Genomic DNA, 18,250 nt, shown 5'->3' with positions numbered 1-18,250 from the left:
CCGTATAAATTTCTCTTTTGTCTGCACTTTTTTAATGTTTTTTTTTTTATTTCACACCTCTTTCATTTAATCCCATTTTCCCTCCCATCTCTCAGCTCCTCACTTTCTCCCTTTTTTGTTCTCCTTCCACATTTTTTTTTTATTTTACCCTCATTATGAATGTAATCCCTGCTCCCGGCTTTCTTTCTTTTACAGTCCATCCTTTTTTCATTCTTCACTTGACCCATGTTTGATTTCAATCCTTTCCTCGTTGTTTAATTTTCACGATTGCACATTCATACACTTGATGTTTTACAACTTTCCTTGGACATGTTTTCATTTAACTCATTTTATCAAGACTATCTTGTTTTACCCTCCTTCCTTTATTTATTCCCTTCATAACTCTGATCTTTCGTCCTCACTTTTAAACTGCCTCTATCTGTCCATTTTTTCTCACGCTTCACTGTTTCAGCAACCAACAATTGAGAACTAATGAGAAAGTTAAATATCAGACTTAGTGGAATAAAACAAGCTATGTATTAAAAGCAGTTTCTTTCATTGATAAATCTGCTATTTATGAGACATATTGTCTTTATTTTTAAGTAATGCAGAAGTGAACCACCTATTTTATTCTGCATGTTTTTTTCCCCTCACAAACAGAAATCACAGAGGCACTTTTCATTTTCCCTTCTCTAATTTTGTTACTAGTAACGTCCATCAATTTATTATTTTTGACTCACTTACATTATACTCTATTTTCCTTTCCCGTTCTTTCAAATATTCCCTCTTTCTTGATCAATGTCTTCTCGTCCATCCTTTGTCACCTTTCATTTTGCACTTCATCACTCGTTTTCCCTTTTTTTTTTTTTACAGAATTTATTCTATTTTATTCCTCGCTAAAGTTATTCCATTTCTCACCATGTTCCTCTATCTTTGAACATTCCTCCTTTGCTTCATTTTATCCCTTTCCCATCCCTATTTTATTTCTTCACCCTTGTCTGTCACTTGATTTCACCCCTCGCTCTCATAATCCCGTGTTCCCGTCCCTTTCTTTCAGACTCCCTTGATCCAATCTTTCATTCGTCCCCTTTGTTTCAACTGAATCCCTCTTTCCCCTTTTTGTCTTTTCATCTTATCTGATTTTCCCCCTTTGAATCGATCAAATCCCTCACATTTTTGCCTCCAATTATTTTCATTTTATCCATTCATCTTCTACTCCACCCATCCCCGTTTTTCTCGTTTGAACCCTCTCCCCTGAAGAAGTAATTCTGTAACTTCCTAACCCCTGCGCCACACTGCACGCATGTCACTGTGCATCATGTCACTCACTAACACACACACACAAACACACACACACACACACACACACACCGTGACCCGCGCTGTGACTCTAAGAACCTTGATCATGTAAAATCGAGCCAACGACGCCTCGCTCTCTTTCATTCTTCCTTTTCTCTGCCCCCCACCTCCTCCTTTAAAAAAAAAAAAATGTCGTCTGTATCTTTCACTCTCTCAGAATACATGGGAGACGTGAAGAAGAGGGGAGGGACGGGGGAAACAGATGGCGAGAGGAGGGAGGGAAGACGAGGGAGGAGAAAGCGGGATGTGACTGATAAGTAACACAAGAACTAAGGACTGGGGTGGATGGAAGTGAGAAGGAAGGAAAGGAGGGATGGAGGGGGGAAAAGCTAAGAAAAAAAAATAAAAAATTTAAAAGATGATGATGCTACATAAATAAATCAGAGCGGAACGCGCAGACTCACTCTCACACTCCCGGACGTCGGTGTCGAGCTGCTGCAGCGCTCCCATCGAGATCTGCCTGACCTCCGAGTCCAACAGCAGCTGCAGCAGAGAGGTGGAGATGTGCTTACAGGCCGACATGCAGGCCGTCTGAGCCACTTTACCCTGACAGAGAGAGAGAGAGAGAGGGAGAGAGAGCGAGAGAGAGAGAGGGAGGGAGAGAGAGAGAGAGGAAGATAACACGTTAAAATGATAATCCTCGAGTTCCTAGCTGTTTTCATTTAGTCTCCATCTTTGTTGCTAAGCGCTCATCACTGCGTGGTTTCTTCACTGTACTACCAAGTGATCACCTGTCAATCAAACAGTGTGGGCGGGACCTGGATTTTCTGCTGATGGAGTTTGGATCTCTCGTTTTCTTTTTGTCTATTCAGCCGTGGTGGCTACCTAGCCAGTTCTTCTTCTGTTTGTTCCAAATACACATAAGATGCTACCAGACACTGAGTGTTTAGAAGAGACGATGGAAAAACTTTATGAACTGGATATAGGCTGAGTCACTGTGGTGTTACATCAACCTGTAGTAGGGCTGCACGTAACAAAAATATTTATTGCACTTGAGTAAAAAAACAGGTCTGACATGCTTGCTGTCGAGACAGGACTTTAATCAGACGACATACCACATCAAAGTGCTACACTTAACCTTAAAAGTCTCTTGTTACTCTTTCATTTAGAACACTTGCATATGGCAATGCACTGTATAACGTTTGCACTGTGGAGGTTTGTGCGGTCTGGCTGGGATTTTGTGATGTGGTTTGTTTGTCCTTCATTGCTAACTCACATCGGATTTTATGGTGACGTTTGAGGTGGTTATAGAGATTTGAAGTGTTACCTTTTGGTGCTGCGATAATGCCAAAGTGCTGCTTAAGAATTATGACTCCTTGTGCATCACTCTGAGATTGCAGAGGTGTATGATCCTGACTTTATGATTAATCATGCAGTCCTAGTCCGTAGCTGCATTTCCATACACATTAAAATTAACACGGGAACAATCAAATGGTGACAAAAAAAAAAAAGGTATTTCCATAAGATCTGTTTAAGCAAATGAAACATAGACTCCCATGGGTGCCAAATGATGACTGACTCTAACTCAGTGTAAATCCATTTGTACCTGCTGACGTTGCCCCCATCCAACATGACAGGTCAGAGGTCAAAGAGCAAGCAGTCGTGTGATTAAATCCTGTACGAATGTCCGGATTTTATTTGGCAAAGGCATTTTCCATCACAAATGATCAGACTTTTAAATTTTTAATGAATAAAAGGTTACCCGCCTCAAGCCAGTTTTATAAATTTTTAGTCACATTTTGGGGATTTTATTCTGAGTCAAATCCCACAACACACGGGCTTAAGACACATGCAGGCCAAGACACTTTCTAACACACACATACCAAGTCTCAGACACACACACACACATAATTGAGGTTGAGTTTAGGTGCACTTTGTCACATGGGTTCATGCATGTACATACATACATACATACACACACACACACACACACACACACACACACACACACACACACACACACACACACACACAGAGTAAATAAAGTGTCCAGCGTTCAGGTGCAGTCAGAATGATGAAGTAGGATAATAAGAATAAAAGCAGCGGATAAGGAAGTTCATGACAACGCATTAATACAGAAACCGCAGCAGGTGTTTGTGTGTATGTGTGCATTTAAATGACTATGTACATGTATATTTGTGTGTGTGTGTGTGTGTGTGTGTGTGTGTGATCTAGAGACTATAGCCATGGCCATGATCTTGACCTCAACGTCTGCATTCCAAGAGAATGAAGCAAAGAGGTGAAAAGAGGAGGAGGGACAGAAAGGGGAAAAAATAGTTTGGGTTGGGAACAAAGAAAGAAGAAGAGAAAGACAGAAAGACAGAAAGAGAAAGAAAGAGAAAGAAAGAAAGAGAGAAAGACAGAAAGACAGAAAGACAGAGAAAGACAGAAAGAAAGAGAAAGACAGTGGGAAAGGAAAAACGTTCATGTTTTGATTATCTAAATTAACTCTGGCATGACTTTAAGGTGTTATTAAGCTACTGAGTGACGGACAAACACACACACACACACACACACACATCTTCAAGTGATTTAACAATAAACACAAGTCCTTCCATTCTAGCACTGTATATTAGCTTTATAAATCACACAATGATTAGACAACACACACACACACACACACACACACACAGACACACACATATATACACACACACACACACACACACACAAACAATGTACACCATTCAATCATTCTCACACACACACGCGCACAAATATATACTGGCACACAACAAAAGACCACAAATTATTCACACGCAAAGTAGATAAATGAGAATGGCAAAAACCATTCTGAAACACACACACACACACCATCGATCAAGATCTGAACAGGGTGATCAGGGGGAGGGGGGTTAGCAAGCTTATTATCTTTAATTAGACAAACACACACACACACATCTTAAAGTTATTAAACAATAAACACTACTTCTTCCATTCTAACTCTGCATGTGCAATTATCCTCATTTCTCTCTCTCTCTCTGTCTCACACACACACACACACACAATGTGTGGATGAAACACATTTGTAAACACTGTTTTAATAAATCATGACATGAGATTGTAAATCTTGTTTTGGTGTTTGTCTACAGGTCAGCGTGACAGGTGTGTATTATGTGTGTCGGGTCATTTTCCCAGCAGATCACGGTAAAGGCAGGATAATCCTCAGAGCGTTGAGAGGTTTATAAAATTTGACAAAAAGAAATAGATGGATAAATGAAACCTCTTTAAGAACTTACTAGAATTTCCCCTTCAGTCATTTCTGAAGGTCTATCTTAAGAAAACATTTATGAATCCGGCCCCTGGCCTTCACTGAGATTTCATTTGAGACGGTCCAGTTTCATTTTTATTGATGTCCTTTGGTGCGCTTTCCCCTCTTTGTTCTGCAGCCTTCACCTCGACTCGTTGCCGCGGTAATGAACCAGTTTTCCCCTCGGAGATCAATAAAATTCATCTTATCTTATATAAGCCTGGCAGCAACAGAAAGATCCCATTGTAATTGCGGCTCTGTGTGAGTGAACTGTGTTCCACCTCAGGAAAGAGTCTGGACCGCAGTTCATTCAAGAGGCAGCCTCACCTCAGAGGGAAATCAAATTACACACACACACACACACACACACACACACACACACACACACACACACACACACGCACACACACAGAGACCGTATACACATGCAAACACATATGTTCAAGCAGCATGCACCTAGCACTCACCGGATATCCTACAATATGATCTTGAACCCCAAGCACACACACACACACACACACCTCACATAACTCTAAGGTCAATTATCATGGGGTGCGATTGAGCGTAAAATGGCCTAATTCTATTTACATGTCCTGAACCTGGGCTGAATGACACATACACACACTTGCGCACGTATGGGAGGCCGTTTAGGCAGTAATTCATACTTGCTTTCACATCTACCATCATACTCTCTCACACATACTACTATACTCTCATACACACGCTATCATACTCTCCCATATACTACTATACTCTCATACACACACTATCATACTCTCACACATACTACTATACTCTCATACACACGCTATCATACTCTCTCACAAATACTATCATACTCTCTCATACATACTATCATACTCCCTCACAAATACTACTATACTCTCTCACAAATACTATTATACTTTCAGTATAGTAGTATTTGTGAGAGATTATGATAGTATGTGTGAGCGAGTATAGTAGTATTTGTGAGAGAGTATGATAGCGTGTATGAGAGTATAGTAGTATGTGTGAGAGAGTATGATGGTAGATGTGAAAGCAAGTATGAATTACTGCCTAAACGGCCTCCCATACGCACGCACGCACACACACGCACACACATTCTTATCTTCCTATCTTTGTGAGCGCATTATATTGATCTCCACTTATTTTTTCTGCAGCCTTTCTCTAATCCTAACCATAACCAACACGTGCGTCACCCAAACCTTTACCCTGACCTTAACCTAAACCTAGTCCAAAGAGGTTCATAGTGTCTAGACTTGATATAGATATTGGAGTTTCTTTCGTGTCAGACACAAATAGGTTGTTCCTACCTTACTTAAACATGTAAGGTAGGAACAACCTATTTGTGTCTGATATGAAAGAAACTCCAATATCTAAACCTAAACCTTATTCCAACCTTAACCAATAAGCCAGAATTTGCCTCTGTAGTTGTTAGGACAGGGCAAAATGTCCTTACTTCCTAAGAAGTCACCCCTTTGTTGGTTAAAAACACATTCTGGTCCTCACTACAGAGCATTTACAAGCATGCACACGCACACACACACACACACACACACACACACACACAGGTAGGTCCATCTGACAGAAGTGGCGTTGTCTTAAGATTTCAACACAGACAACTGGGAACAATTAGCCTGGGGTGCAATGAAGGGAGGGAAAGGTGAAGGGAAGCAAGGAAAGAGAGAAGGAGGGAAGCAAGGGAAGAACACGGGATTGACGCAATGATGGAGAGAAGAAAAGGTTGTGAACGAGGGAAAGAGGTAAGGAAGAACTTGAGAGAAGGAAGGTAGGGATGAGAGAAGGACATACTGAGGGATTAAACGGAGGCCGGAAAGAGGAGAAGGCGGGAGGAACATACAGGGGGAGGGGAGAAAGAGAGGAAAGAAGAGTGGGAGGCAAGATGGGAAAGAAGGATGAAAACAGGGACACTGAAAGGAGAACAGTAGCAAAAGAGGAAAAGGAGAAAGGGTGCTGAAAGAGAAGTTCATAGCATAATCTATCAAAACTCCTCCGCCATCTGTCCATTGGTGTTGACCCTCCATACTTCCTTCCTTCCCTCTCTCCTTGCCTCCTTCCTCTCCTTTTCTCCAGCTTTTCTAAGCCCCCACATCTCCACCTCCATCCCTCCTTCCAGCTAACGAGAGATGTTCAATCACAGAGCTCATTAAAAGCTACTCAAGCTCCTACCGGCTGAACAAATAAACAATAATGGAGAAGGAGAGAGAGAGAGAGAGAGAGAGAGAGGGATGAAGAGTAATAAGAAAAAAGTGGAAAGGAAGAGGAGAAAAATGGAAAGGAGTGATTAGAGAACGAGTGAGGAATGCAGACAGATGAGAATGACAGTCAAATATGCCGCTAACCACATACATTTCTCACTCAACACCGAGGAACTGCAAGTTGCCAATATAGGCATATTTAAGCAAGTTAAGATCCCAGTGTGTGGTCAAAAAAGGGACATGGTCTCATATTCAAACAAGTATTTTTGGGGTAAATTCATCTGCCTGTGTGGCCAAACACACTGACATAAACACAGCGCTATTCCAGCAGTCCTGTTCACTTAGCTGCAGTAGCGAATACTACCGACAATGACAAGCTGTTTACAAATGGCATGGCAGTCGGACCGAGGCAGAATAGGGATTGAATATGCATAAAATGCTCACATAAACATGAAGGGGGTGGCTTTAATGCATTTTGCAAGGGATATTTTCAAATCTGAGGCTGTCTGACTTCCTGTTTGCACTAAGTTTAATCAAGAACTTTAAATAATCATATTCAAATGTATTTTCATCACCGACCACAGACAAATTCATTACAACCAGAACCCCGTATATGAAAAAATTCGCTGCAATCACAGAAGTTGCACATAGTTCCCTGATGTATTAAAAACCTTTGCCTTTTTATTTCAGTTACATTTGATCAGGGCAGATTATGGCTCCTGCAAATTGTATGCCTCATACTTTGGGGCACACAAAGCTGAACCTGTCCAAGCTTTAGCTGCACGAAACATTATGTAAAAAGTCAACATCCTTGGTTGTACAAACTGAACAAGCCGGCTGAACTGCTCCACTGTTGGGTAGAAACAGCCTTTTGAACAGTCTCATGGCAGTGATTGTCTGGAATGAAAACTTGTAGACTCTTTGCCCATGACTGGCACATTATTGACTATCCCTGACATAAACAGTAGTCCATAGTTCCCTGTTCCTGTTTGTGGACAAACTGAGTCATCCTGAATCCTTACTTTACGGATTTCCTATGCATTCAACCACTTCTCTGTGCTGCTGGCCTTTCTGAGCTAGCCAACACAGGTGTTTTGAAAGTTGGGTTCATGACCCCACAGTGGTTTTCTGCAAAATGACCAATCATTTAATTCATTTAATTAATATGAGTGATAATTTCAACATTAGTTTAATCTCACCACTTTGAACATATCTGTTAGTGTTTCTGTAATCACATCTGAATAATGTAATATTCATCACAAACTGAAATACCTTTTTATATCAGGGTCCATAAAAATAATTTTGACAGAGTCCACGGCTTAATCAAAGTCAGCTTGGGGCTCTGGGACATGAAAAGGTTTGAAAATGCTTGAGCTGACCAACTACCAGCGGTGTTGGAGTAGTGCAGGGACATACAGGGAGCTGCAGCCATCATTTCCTCGCCAATATATCAGGATGCAATGGTGCAACTTAATGGTCTTTTCAGGGAGAACTGAAAGGGCTGATTGTGGTTATGTTTCGGTTTTCCAGAAGTATCTTCACAAAAAATGTTGCTTTTGTCTCTCTGCTTTGCAGTTCACTTAACATTACCATTTGGTGGATATTTTTTTGTATTTTTTATATTTTTTGGATATATTTTTTTTTCCATCAGTGCATTATTTCCTCCGTGAGTACATACATCTGTAGTATGTGTGGCTTAAATGGAATAAATATCTTAGCCCTCACAGTGTTCCTGCAAAGTGGTGGTCTGAACATGGAAAGGAACCCCAAAACCCAACCATGTTAAAGTCATGCTGTTCTAACACAGGATCTACACAGGGCAGCTTATTGCAAATACATTTTTTAGCAAACATTGGTCAAGTTAAAAACAACAAACTGTAAGTTAATGCATCACAAAGCCAAAATATACTGATTCGCAACCTCTGGAAGGGATTGGACACGGTATGTATGCCATTTGTCCATCCAGGAACTTGTCAATCAAATGAGCAGCCACTCAGGGCAGCCAAAAGTCATGGGGCGGGATCATAACTTTGGTGTCCCATCGACCGTGTTAGTGAAAGACCATATGACACTGACCGAATACTCAGGGTGAATCTTCAGGATTGAAGGCGCCACAATGAAACAGAATCTACATGAGTGCTTAATTCAAAGGACAAACTCCATAGACTCGAACTGCAATTCACCACAAAAGAAGCAGTTCCAGGTTTTGTCATTCGATAAGATCTGATTGCAGCATTGGCTTTCCTTTTAAACTTCAAGACTTATGAACTTGTTCGTGTTCACAACTTAAGATGCTTGCAGACAGCTGGCCCAAACCACAGGCTCTGCTGCACTGCAATGTCAATGTTCTAAGTTAGGATAGAAGATGCTGAGGCAAGTGATACCATGTACATTAATGTGGTATTCCAGGGACAAAACAAAAATGAAGACAGTGAAGAGGCTCTGCCACAAACCATAAACAAAATGAACACCCGACACAAATGCTCTCCAACTAAAGAACAGAGGAGGCTGCGGTAACTTCCTATGATATGCATGCACCTTAAAGCCAACCTCCTGTAACCTCATGACCTCACTCATTTTCAGAACTCTCCCTGAAACAGTTCATTTCAGAAAGAGATGTATGATTATCTCCACCAAGCACAACCAAAATGGGTCTCATCTGTTCAGTGGACGTAACCTAACTCAATTCCTGTGATTTCAAACAGGCCTTGCAAATAAATCTTTGGGTTACCTGCTAAAACGGAAGGATACAACTAATTAAAGACAGCTGGCACAACCAATGCAGGCTCCTGATTGATCTGCTGCACATGTGAGACTCTCTGTATTTGGTGGAGATAATTATACATCACTTCCTGAGATGAAAAGTTTCAGGAGTCATGAGACCACTGGATGGGGGCTTTAAAATCACAGAAACAGATGAATTTAAGATTAAGCTTGACACGCACACATAAACACACAAGCAATGTCATTTCCAGGATTTTAAACCAAATTTAACAGTAGACATTAAGATTAAACATTTTCTTTTGTCCAGTGGACAGAGTGGCCGGTGGACAGGTGAAATTCACCTCATACTTTCATGGGTGATAGCAGCAGGACAGATCATTCTGTAACTGAAAGGACGCACGTTGGACATCCACGACAGCCAGTGTGTCCACCAGCACGCCAGGTGTCCTTGAAACAGAAACTGAACACCAGATTTGCTCACTCATTGTTAGTCACTCTGAGTGCAAGTGCTATTTACCAGATGAAACAGATTTTCATGATAAAACAGAACTGTCAAATGCCAGGTCCCTGGTTAAATAAGCCACACAGACAAACTTTGCCAAGATGGGGAGGGTGGCTGGTGGTCATTTCCCACCCTGGCCTTAGACAAGCACTAGGACAGAAAAAAAGGGGGTCAGGTGAGCGTGCATCACTCACTATTCATCTCACATGCTGGTTGGTCAATTCTCAAAGGGTCAAACTTGAAGGGTTAACAAGGTGAATTGGGGGTGGTCAACATCACTCTATCACCATGACAACCCAGGTACTCACCGGTAAGGTAGCATGTTCTATGGGCGTCCCCTATGGCAAGAAACATAATTTGGTAAATTTAACAGATGCAGAAAAAATTGGCGGATAATTAGGGAATGAATGGGGGGAAAAGTTTGAGGGATACAATTGCTTTACGGTTATTACGCTGTTTACTCAAATTACTGGCAGCCTTATCAAAGCTCTTTTTTAACAATTTTAATGCATGTGATAACCCTTCAGTAGATGCTAGGCTAGCTTTAACAATATGCTAAAGCACCATAGTAAACTGGACAGGCAGAGGTGAAACTACTGCCAGTCTTCTCATTGCAAATGAGTAAGTTGATCAAGAAGGTTATTAGCCACAAACCTGGTTTATTATGTTCGGAATTACATGCTAATTTCTTTTCTAATTTTGACATAACTATTTTCACTCATTGATTCTTTCTCATTTCAACTCTGTTCTATCTTTAAATGTGAGCTTCATTCAATTATGAGCATTTAGTTAAGCTCTGGAATCTGAATAGTATTATTAGGTCTTGGCCAGGGTACAATTTTCCTCTCTAGTCGGAATTGAAAGGATGAATGTGTGTGTGCTTGTTGAAGAAGCTGAGAAGTATGAGCCTGCTGACCTTTTTTTTCCTCACACGTTTGCTTCCAACTAGCTACATAACTGTTACAACAACCACATAAGTACACACACACACACACACACATATGCACGCACACAGAGCCACATACTCTGTGCTGGAGCCTTGCTAGAATGTTGCTTTGTCACGGTGAGCCTTCACTCCATAAATAAGGTGGTGGGTCGGCATGGGATCTGTTTGTGTGTGCGTGTGTGTATGAGTGTGTGTGTGAGTTTGTGGTGCATGCGCGCTTGTTGTTAGTTGCACAACAACTTTCTTGCTGTCATAAAAACATAACAATCATTTGGTCCTGAATTCTTGGTCTCTCTCCTCTATCTATCCTCTACCTCAAATCTTCTCTGGCTTCACCCCTCTCTGAGTTTTTTGGAGCTTCCCCAATCTCTGCCTGAAAACTCTAATCTGTTCTATTCTGCTCTGTTGAAGCAAATAAAAAGTATTTATTATTACTATTACTAGAAGTAATATTAGTAGCAGTCAATAGTAGTAGCATTACTAGCAATACCATCAGTCACAGTCGTGCCTGTTTTATAATAAGAAGCAGCAGCAGTAGTAGTAGTAGTAGTAGTGGCAGATGCAGTAGTAGTAGAAGTTGTAGTAGTAGCAGTAGTAATCCAAGTTAATCTTACGGTACTGGATAGGCATTTTCTTTTGCAGCATGAAGAGACAATGACAATGCATTAAAAAAACGTAACAAAGGCTTAAATAACATTAACATGATGCAGTGAGGAGCCGAATATTACAATGCAGATGTAAAACCACCTTGAAAGAGGATAAATTACATTAAAAAACAGACCATGTTTAAAAAGAATACAGTGACACAATGATGTCAACACACAGTACACTAAATAATGGGAATATCAATACCATCTAATTCTATTCTATGTAACTCAATTCTACTCTACTCTACAGTGACCTCTTATTTCAGAGGGTCATGCCACTGGTCATACCACTTAGATCTGTAGCATCTGATCTACTTAGGAGGCCCCTGCTGCACTGAGCGGGTCCATGTATGAGTGTGTAAGTGTTTGTGTATTTTGTGTGTCAGGGTCGCGGAGAAAGCTTCTTACAAGGGCTAGAAAACACTTAGCTCAACCACCGCGTGTGTGTGTGTGTGTGTGTGTGTGTGTGTGTGTGTGCATGTGTGTGTGGCAACTGCTTTGGATCAAATCTGCTTGTGTGATCACCTTAAAGCTGACGCATGCAGAAGGAGTGTGTGAAAACTGTTATGAGTACAGTTCATGCGTTTACAATCATCTTATAAGAACACAGAGAGGGGGAACATGGATTATGTGAGTGTGTGTGTGTGTGTGTGTGTGTGTGTGTGTGTGTGTAGATGTGTGCACACTCAGAGATGAGAAATGTTTTTTTGGGTTTCCTCTATACTGGGAATGCAGGGAACTACAGTTTTGCCCACCAGCGCTAAAAAATTTTCAAGTCTCAAGGTAGAATTTATGGCAGAGCTGTTGCACTGAACTGTATTATATTGTACGGGGGGACCTGATAAATGACCACTGTGTGTATGTAGATAGCTGGATAGAAAGCTAGCTAGCCAGGTAGATAGATTTGTCTGTCTCTCTGTCTGTCTAGCTCTGTGTGTGTTTGATTTTGTTTGTGTCCATATGCCATAAGCTCATGGGCTATAGAGTCAATAGCCTGCAGCAGTGTATAATCTTGGGCTGCTGACCTAACCAGCTAACCCCTAACTGAGCTTAATGACACCCCCCACCACCACCAACCCCACACACACACACACACACACACACACACACACACAGCTAATGAGCAAACCCCTAATGAGCCTCATGTTAACAACCTAACCCCTAACGAGCTGATGGTAGATTGTCACGCCCTGTGACATGCCACGCTAACATGCACATAGAAAAAACACAAGCCAAAATGAGATACCAACCCACACAAATACACACACCCATGCACATACACACACACACACATATTCACACATTTAGTAAATACACACATTTTGTTTACAGAAACTAAGAGAGGAGCTAAGGATGTGTGTGTATCTGTGGCTCTGCTGGCACACAGTTGCATGTGTGTCTGTAATGGTAAGTGTGTGTGTACGTGTGTGCGTGCGCACTAACAGGTAGGTTGGTGAAGACACTGAAGGTGCTCTTTAGGAAGGCGATCAGGTCAATCAGGTAGTCGCTGGGTGTCAAGGCCCCTCCCCCTTGCACCGCTGCTATCCAATCATAGTCAGCCAGCTGCAGGAACTGGTCGATCTTGGCGTTGAGATTGGTGTAGATCTCCGCCTCGGCCGCATGACGGGCGTCCTGCGGGGGGAGAAATTAGGGCGGCTTAGATTTCTAATAAAAATCAACAGATCATGGTGTGGGTTTGGTGTCACCATAACAAAAGACGTGAAGTTCAGAGGCATCTTCAAAAGGTTTTAGTTGATTCGCAAAGTAATAATACAGAGAAGCAGAGTAATAAAAAACAAACTAAAGAAAAATGACAATGCACTGCAAAAACACAAACTCTTACCAAGATTATTTGTCTTATTTCAAGTCAAAAATGTCTTATTACTAGTCAAAATATCTCATTACACTTAAAATAAGACATGATCACCTCAGAAGTAACTTGTTTTTAGACAATTGTCTCTTGTTTCAAGTGAAAATTTGCTTGAAACAAGTGAAAATTTGCTTGTTTCATTGGCAAAATTTCTTTCTTGTTTCTAGCTAATTTTCACTTATTTCAAGTGAATTTTCACTTTTTCCACTGGCAAATTTTGCCAATGAAACAAGCAAATTTTCACTTGTTTCAAGTGAATTTTCACTTGAAACAAGTGAAAATTGTCTAAAAACAAGTTACTTCTGAGGTGATCATGTCTTATTTTAAGTGCAATGAGATATTTTGACTAGAAATAAGACATTTTGACTTGAAATAAGACAAATAATCTTGGTAAGATTTTGTGTTTTTGCAGTGATGTAGTTAATAGTCTAAACAGGTGAGAAAAAGAAAAAAGGGAAGAGACAAAAGGAAGGAAGAATAGAGCGAATGAAGGGGAAATAGTGGAAAGAAAGGGTAAGAAGAAAAATGTTTGAAAAGAAAAGGGGAAAAGAAAGAAGGGAAGAGAAGAGACATGAAGGTGGGATGAAAGCGGAAGAAATCAAGGCAGACAAATGTGACAGAGGAAGAAAAAAAAGGAGAGCAGAAGGGTGTGTGTGTATGTGTGTGTGTGTGTGTGTTTACCTTAAAGGTGGAGGTCCCATACAGCTTGGTAGCATTGACCGTGTCAGGAGGGACATTTGTGATGTTTGATATGAACTCCTCCAGGTAGTGGCAGGACTGCTCCAGGTGGGTGGTGTTGATGATCGCCTGCACCAACTGGAGACAAACAGCAAACAAACAAACAGGGAAAATGAATATAAATAAAGTCACTGGACACTTTTGGGAATGTTTGATGTAAATATGTTCATGCGATGGAAGAGCTTCCCCAGAGAAATTAAACACACCCACAGAGGCAAAAGCACAAAAAGATTTCAGTATGTGATAATAATGTGTGACGTTTAAAGCTAGAATTGTTAAGTTTCCATGAAAGTTTTTGCATGATGTCTGTTACACTGCTCAACCGTGTGTCAGGAAAAGTGTGTGAGGATGTCTAATGCTTCTTCCATAATAAACACAGATTTATTATCAGAGGAAATATAATCCATATCTGGAAAATAATGTCTAAACACATACAATACTTGTGGAAAAAATAATACACAAATTTAAAAAGCACAAAACACAGAGCAAATGTTTCAGTCCTGGTATAATCAGTTTCGATATAATCAGTTTTTGTTTTTTTCCCTTTTGGACACTTTTCCTGTTAATAACCTGTTCATTATTTGGAATTTAAAACATTACCTGACCACTAAAATGGACTTGTTTTTAAAAGTTACCAACAAGTTACGGCCATTAACACAACACACAATGCTATCATCATTTTCTTGTGAAATCACGCCTATCTGTTGCCACCAGGCTCCTTCCAGTGATCATGTAGCCAAACAGCCTGGAAAGAGGAAAATAAAATCATCTTTTGGTGTCAAAGTTCACCGTTCTGTGTATTAATGACTTCAACAGGGGGTGCAGAGGAGGAATGTCTCTGTTTTTACAGAGGTAATGAGCTGAAAAGGTCGAGGATCACTGTTCCGAGTTGTGCAATCTCCGTAATCTATGTCCCACTGAGAAAAACACACACACACGTACACACACGTACACAGTACCTCTGCCAGTCCGACATTCTTCTTCTTGATGGCATACTGCAGACAGTGGCTGAGGGTTCTCGTCAACAACAAATTGGTCGACTTTCGAATCATATCATCTACCTCTGTGGAACTGAGGAAACACACACGCACACACACACACACACACACACACACATACACACACACACACACACACACACACACACACACACGAAATACACAGATAGACATCAGCCATAGTAAACATTAACAAAGTATTCAACAATTTAACAACTTTGATAAAAAAAAAAAAAACAGGGGAAAACAATGATGAGTAAGAAGATGTAATTTCCTTGGTTGATGTGTCGGCCTATTCATGACAGCATTGAAAGATTAAGGCACATCTGTCAATCTCTTAATTAGGAAAAGGCAAAGGCTAAACAACCACCACTGGGAATGAACATAATCATATTACGGACAGTGTGAGGCATTGAGGTCTGAGATTGTTTCAGATTTAATGATTAGAGCTTGATCAGCAGCCCGATGAAAAAGATCAGAACCACTTTAAAAGAAACCACTAATTTAGATTTTGAACTGTGCAAAGTTTGAGGAAGACGTCCAGACACATTTCTGTCCAACCTTCTGAATTTAATAAAAGCTCTTTGCGGCGGTAAACTCTCAAAAAATCTGAATACATAAACAGAGGAGAAGGCCTGAGAGGAAAAACACTTACAGATACCCAAACCATGGAGTTTTATACCGCTGCTGACACAAACTGAAGTCACTTTTTTTCTTAACCTGACATGGTATTAGTCATATCAACATTATACATTATCTGTCTGGCCTTGTTTTCAACAATCTTTTAAAGGAACAGCTCACCCAAAATACATAAAATTAAAAGAGGTATTTTCCCCACATACCTCTAGCTCAGTCTACCCATCCACATAGTTTGTGTGATTTAGAAAAGTTTCTGTGTAATTTGGTGAGGTTTCCAGTCTGTCTTCCTTCACACTATTACAATGGAGCTGGGTGGATTTTGCTTTATGGAGCTCAAAATATCAAAAATTTACATGTGAAAAACCCAACAGCAACAGTTCTTTCTAAAACCAATGACACACATACCTGACATAATCCACAGACCTCATGGGTGAAAAAGCAAACTGTACCTATCCACCCCCAACCAGTACAAATTACTGGCAGATCCATACAGTTTGCTGAGTTCTTTGGCAGGAAGTAGTTAACTGGAGTGAAGGGAGACATGGAGGACCACAGCAGACTGCGTAACTCACAAAAAGAAACTATCTGAACTGATAGACTGCACTAGGGGTAAGTGGGAAAATATCTTTGTTGGTATTTTGGGTACATTGTTCATTTAATTGTCATGAGGTAATAACTCTAAAGAGCTAACAAGGCACAAAGAGAGCCAGCACTGTATCCTGCCAGTACTCAAATTGCCTGTGTGAATCTGTTACGGCCTTTTTCAGCGTTCGTTAAGCATGAAATGAGCTCAAATCTCCTGTTACAACAAATGTTTGATTATGGATTATCAGACCCAGTTAAAAATCTTTGACATATTATTGGTTTTGTTAGGTTTGAAATGTGGGTAACATTTGGTGGAGAAATCCAGACAGATTTCGGTTCAGTTTGGTTTTTCATGGCAGCAAACTGTCGACTTGGTTGGAGGAAGTTTGGTAACTGTCAGCAGAGCATGAAAAGACACGACCAGCTCAACTTAGGACAGCCCGCACCCTAAATCTGTTTGACTCCAAAAGCACACAGGCAGAAATGGGACAAACATACACACACGTGCACAAACACTGTCAGGAGATGGTCAACAGACACACATGCATGCAAAGTCAGAGGGGGGCATATATACAAAACACACACCCCACCGACACGAGCACACACATATTGTAATGTGCCCTAAATGAAAAAAAAAAAAAAAAAAAAAAAAAAAAAAAAATATATATATATATATATATATATATATATATATATATATATATATATCTATATATCTCTCTCTATAGATATAGATATATATATATATATATATATCTCTATAGATATATATAGATATCTCTCTCTATATAGAGATATATATATCTCTATAGAGAGAGATATATATACACATAAAAAAGACACACACACACACACACACACACACACACACACACACTGAAGGTCACAGGAGGTCAAATATGCATCACACAGGAAGAAATCAGCAGAAACTAAAAAGGATCACTTTCTTTTTCTCCCACTGTGGAATGAAGAGGAGGGGTGTGTGTGTGTGTGTGTGTGTGTGTGTGTGTGTGTGTGTGTGTGTGCACACGCGTGCATCTAATTCCAGAGCCCTGTGGGTAACAAACACATTCCAACCAAATCAGTAAATTGTCTGTGCCTGGAATTCAACCTAAACACACATACACACACTTACACACACACACACACACACACACACACACGTATCGTGTCGCCTGAGGGAGAGCGAGAGCTGGAATTCCAAACTCACTGTTTCCAAAAAAGTGGAGGAGGAATCCTAAAAACGTTCCGACAATTCAGAGCCAGGGGGGAAGATTCCTGGAGCGGCAGAAGTGCAGAGTGGACGAAAATGGCATTTTGTGCGCGCACGTGTGTGTGTGTGTGTGTGTGTGTGTAGGGGGCAGAGCACTGAGAAGTCAATGTACGCTAGTGAACTCTGCAAGTACACACACTTACAAAAATGCACACCACAAACACACACAGTTGGGTGATCGTGTTTCATTATATTTCTGCCGCCATCAGTCACTGTAACAGTGCAGTGGTCGTTACTGTCAGAGAGAGCCAAGCACACACTGACAGAAACAACAGGACAAGACCGATACCACTTATGATATTCTCTTTAACTGAGGGTGCCAACAGCCAATATTTTGTGATGATATTTGATAATTACTATGAAAAAAACAAGTAAATAATTTCAATGAAATGCTTAAATAAACAAAATGAACAGAGAGTGTGGCAAATGCAAAACAGCATTTAGTCAAGAGCAGAACTCTGGTCACTATTTGTGGTAAGCTCCGCCCACTGCCACGCCCCATTGTAGCTGATTGGCCCGAA

At 40.6% G+C, this 18,250-nt stretch overlaps 1 protein-coding gene across 1 annotated transcript in view; it reads right to left on the bottom strand.

Annotated features, from left to right (window-relative positions):
• The window catches only part of exoc6b (exocyst complex component 6B), a 113,364-nt gene that overhangs the window by 34,071 nt on the left and 61,043 nt on the right, over positions 1-18,250 (bottom strand). The window contains exons 16-19 of the mRNA XM_030076727.1: positions 15,194-15,305; positions 14,178-14,312; positions 13,070-13,258; positions 1,743-1,884 (exon numbers count right to left, since the gene is read on the bottom strand). Coding sequence (XP_029932587.1) covers positions 1,743-1,884; positions 13,070-13,258; positions 14,178-14,312; positions 15,194-15,305 — 578 coding nt within the window. The remainder of the gene's footprint in view (positions 1-1,742; positions 1,885-13,069; positions 13,259-14,177; positions 14,313-15,193; positions 15,306-18,250) is intronic.

Source organism: Myripristis murdjan, chromosome 18 (assembly GCF_902150065.1).
Source record: "Myripristis murdjan chromosome 18, fMyrMur1.1, whole genome shotgun sequence".
Taxonomy (NCBI): Eukaryota; Metazoa; Chordata; class Actinopteri; order Holocentriformes; family Holocentridae; genus Myripristis; species Myripristis murdjan.
The sequence above is the reverse complement of the archived record's forward strand: the minus strand, read 5'-3'. Positions and strand labels throughout refer to the sequence as shown.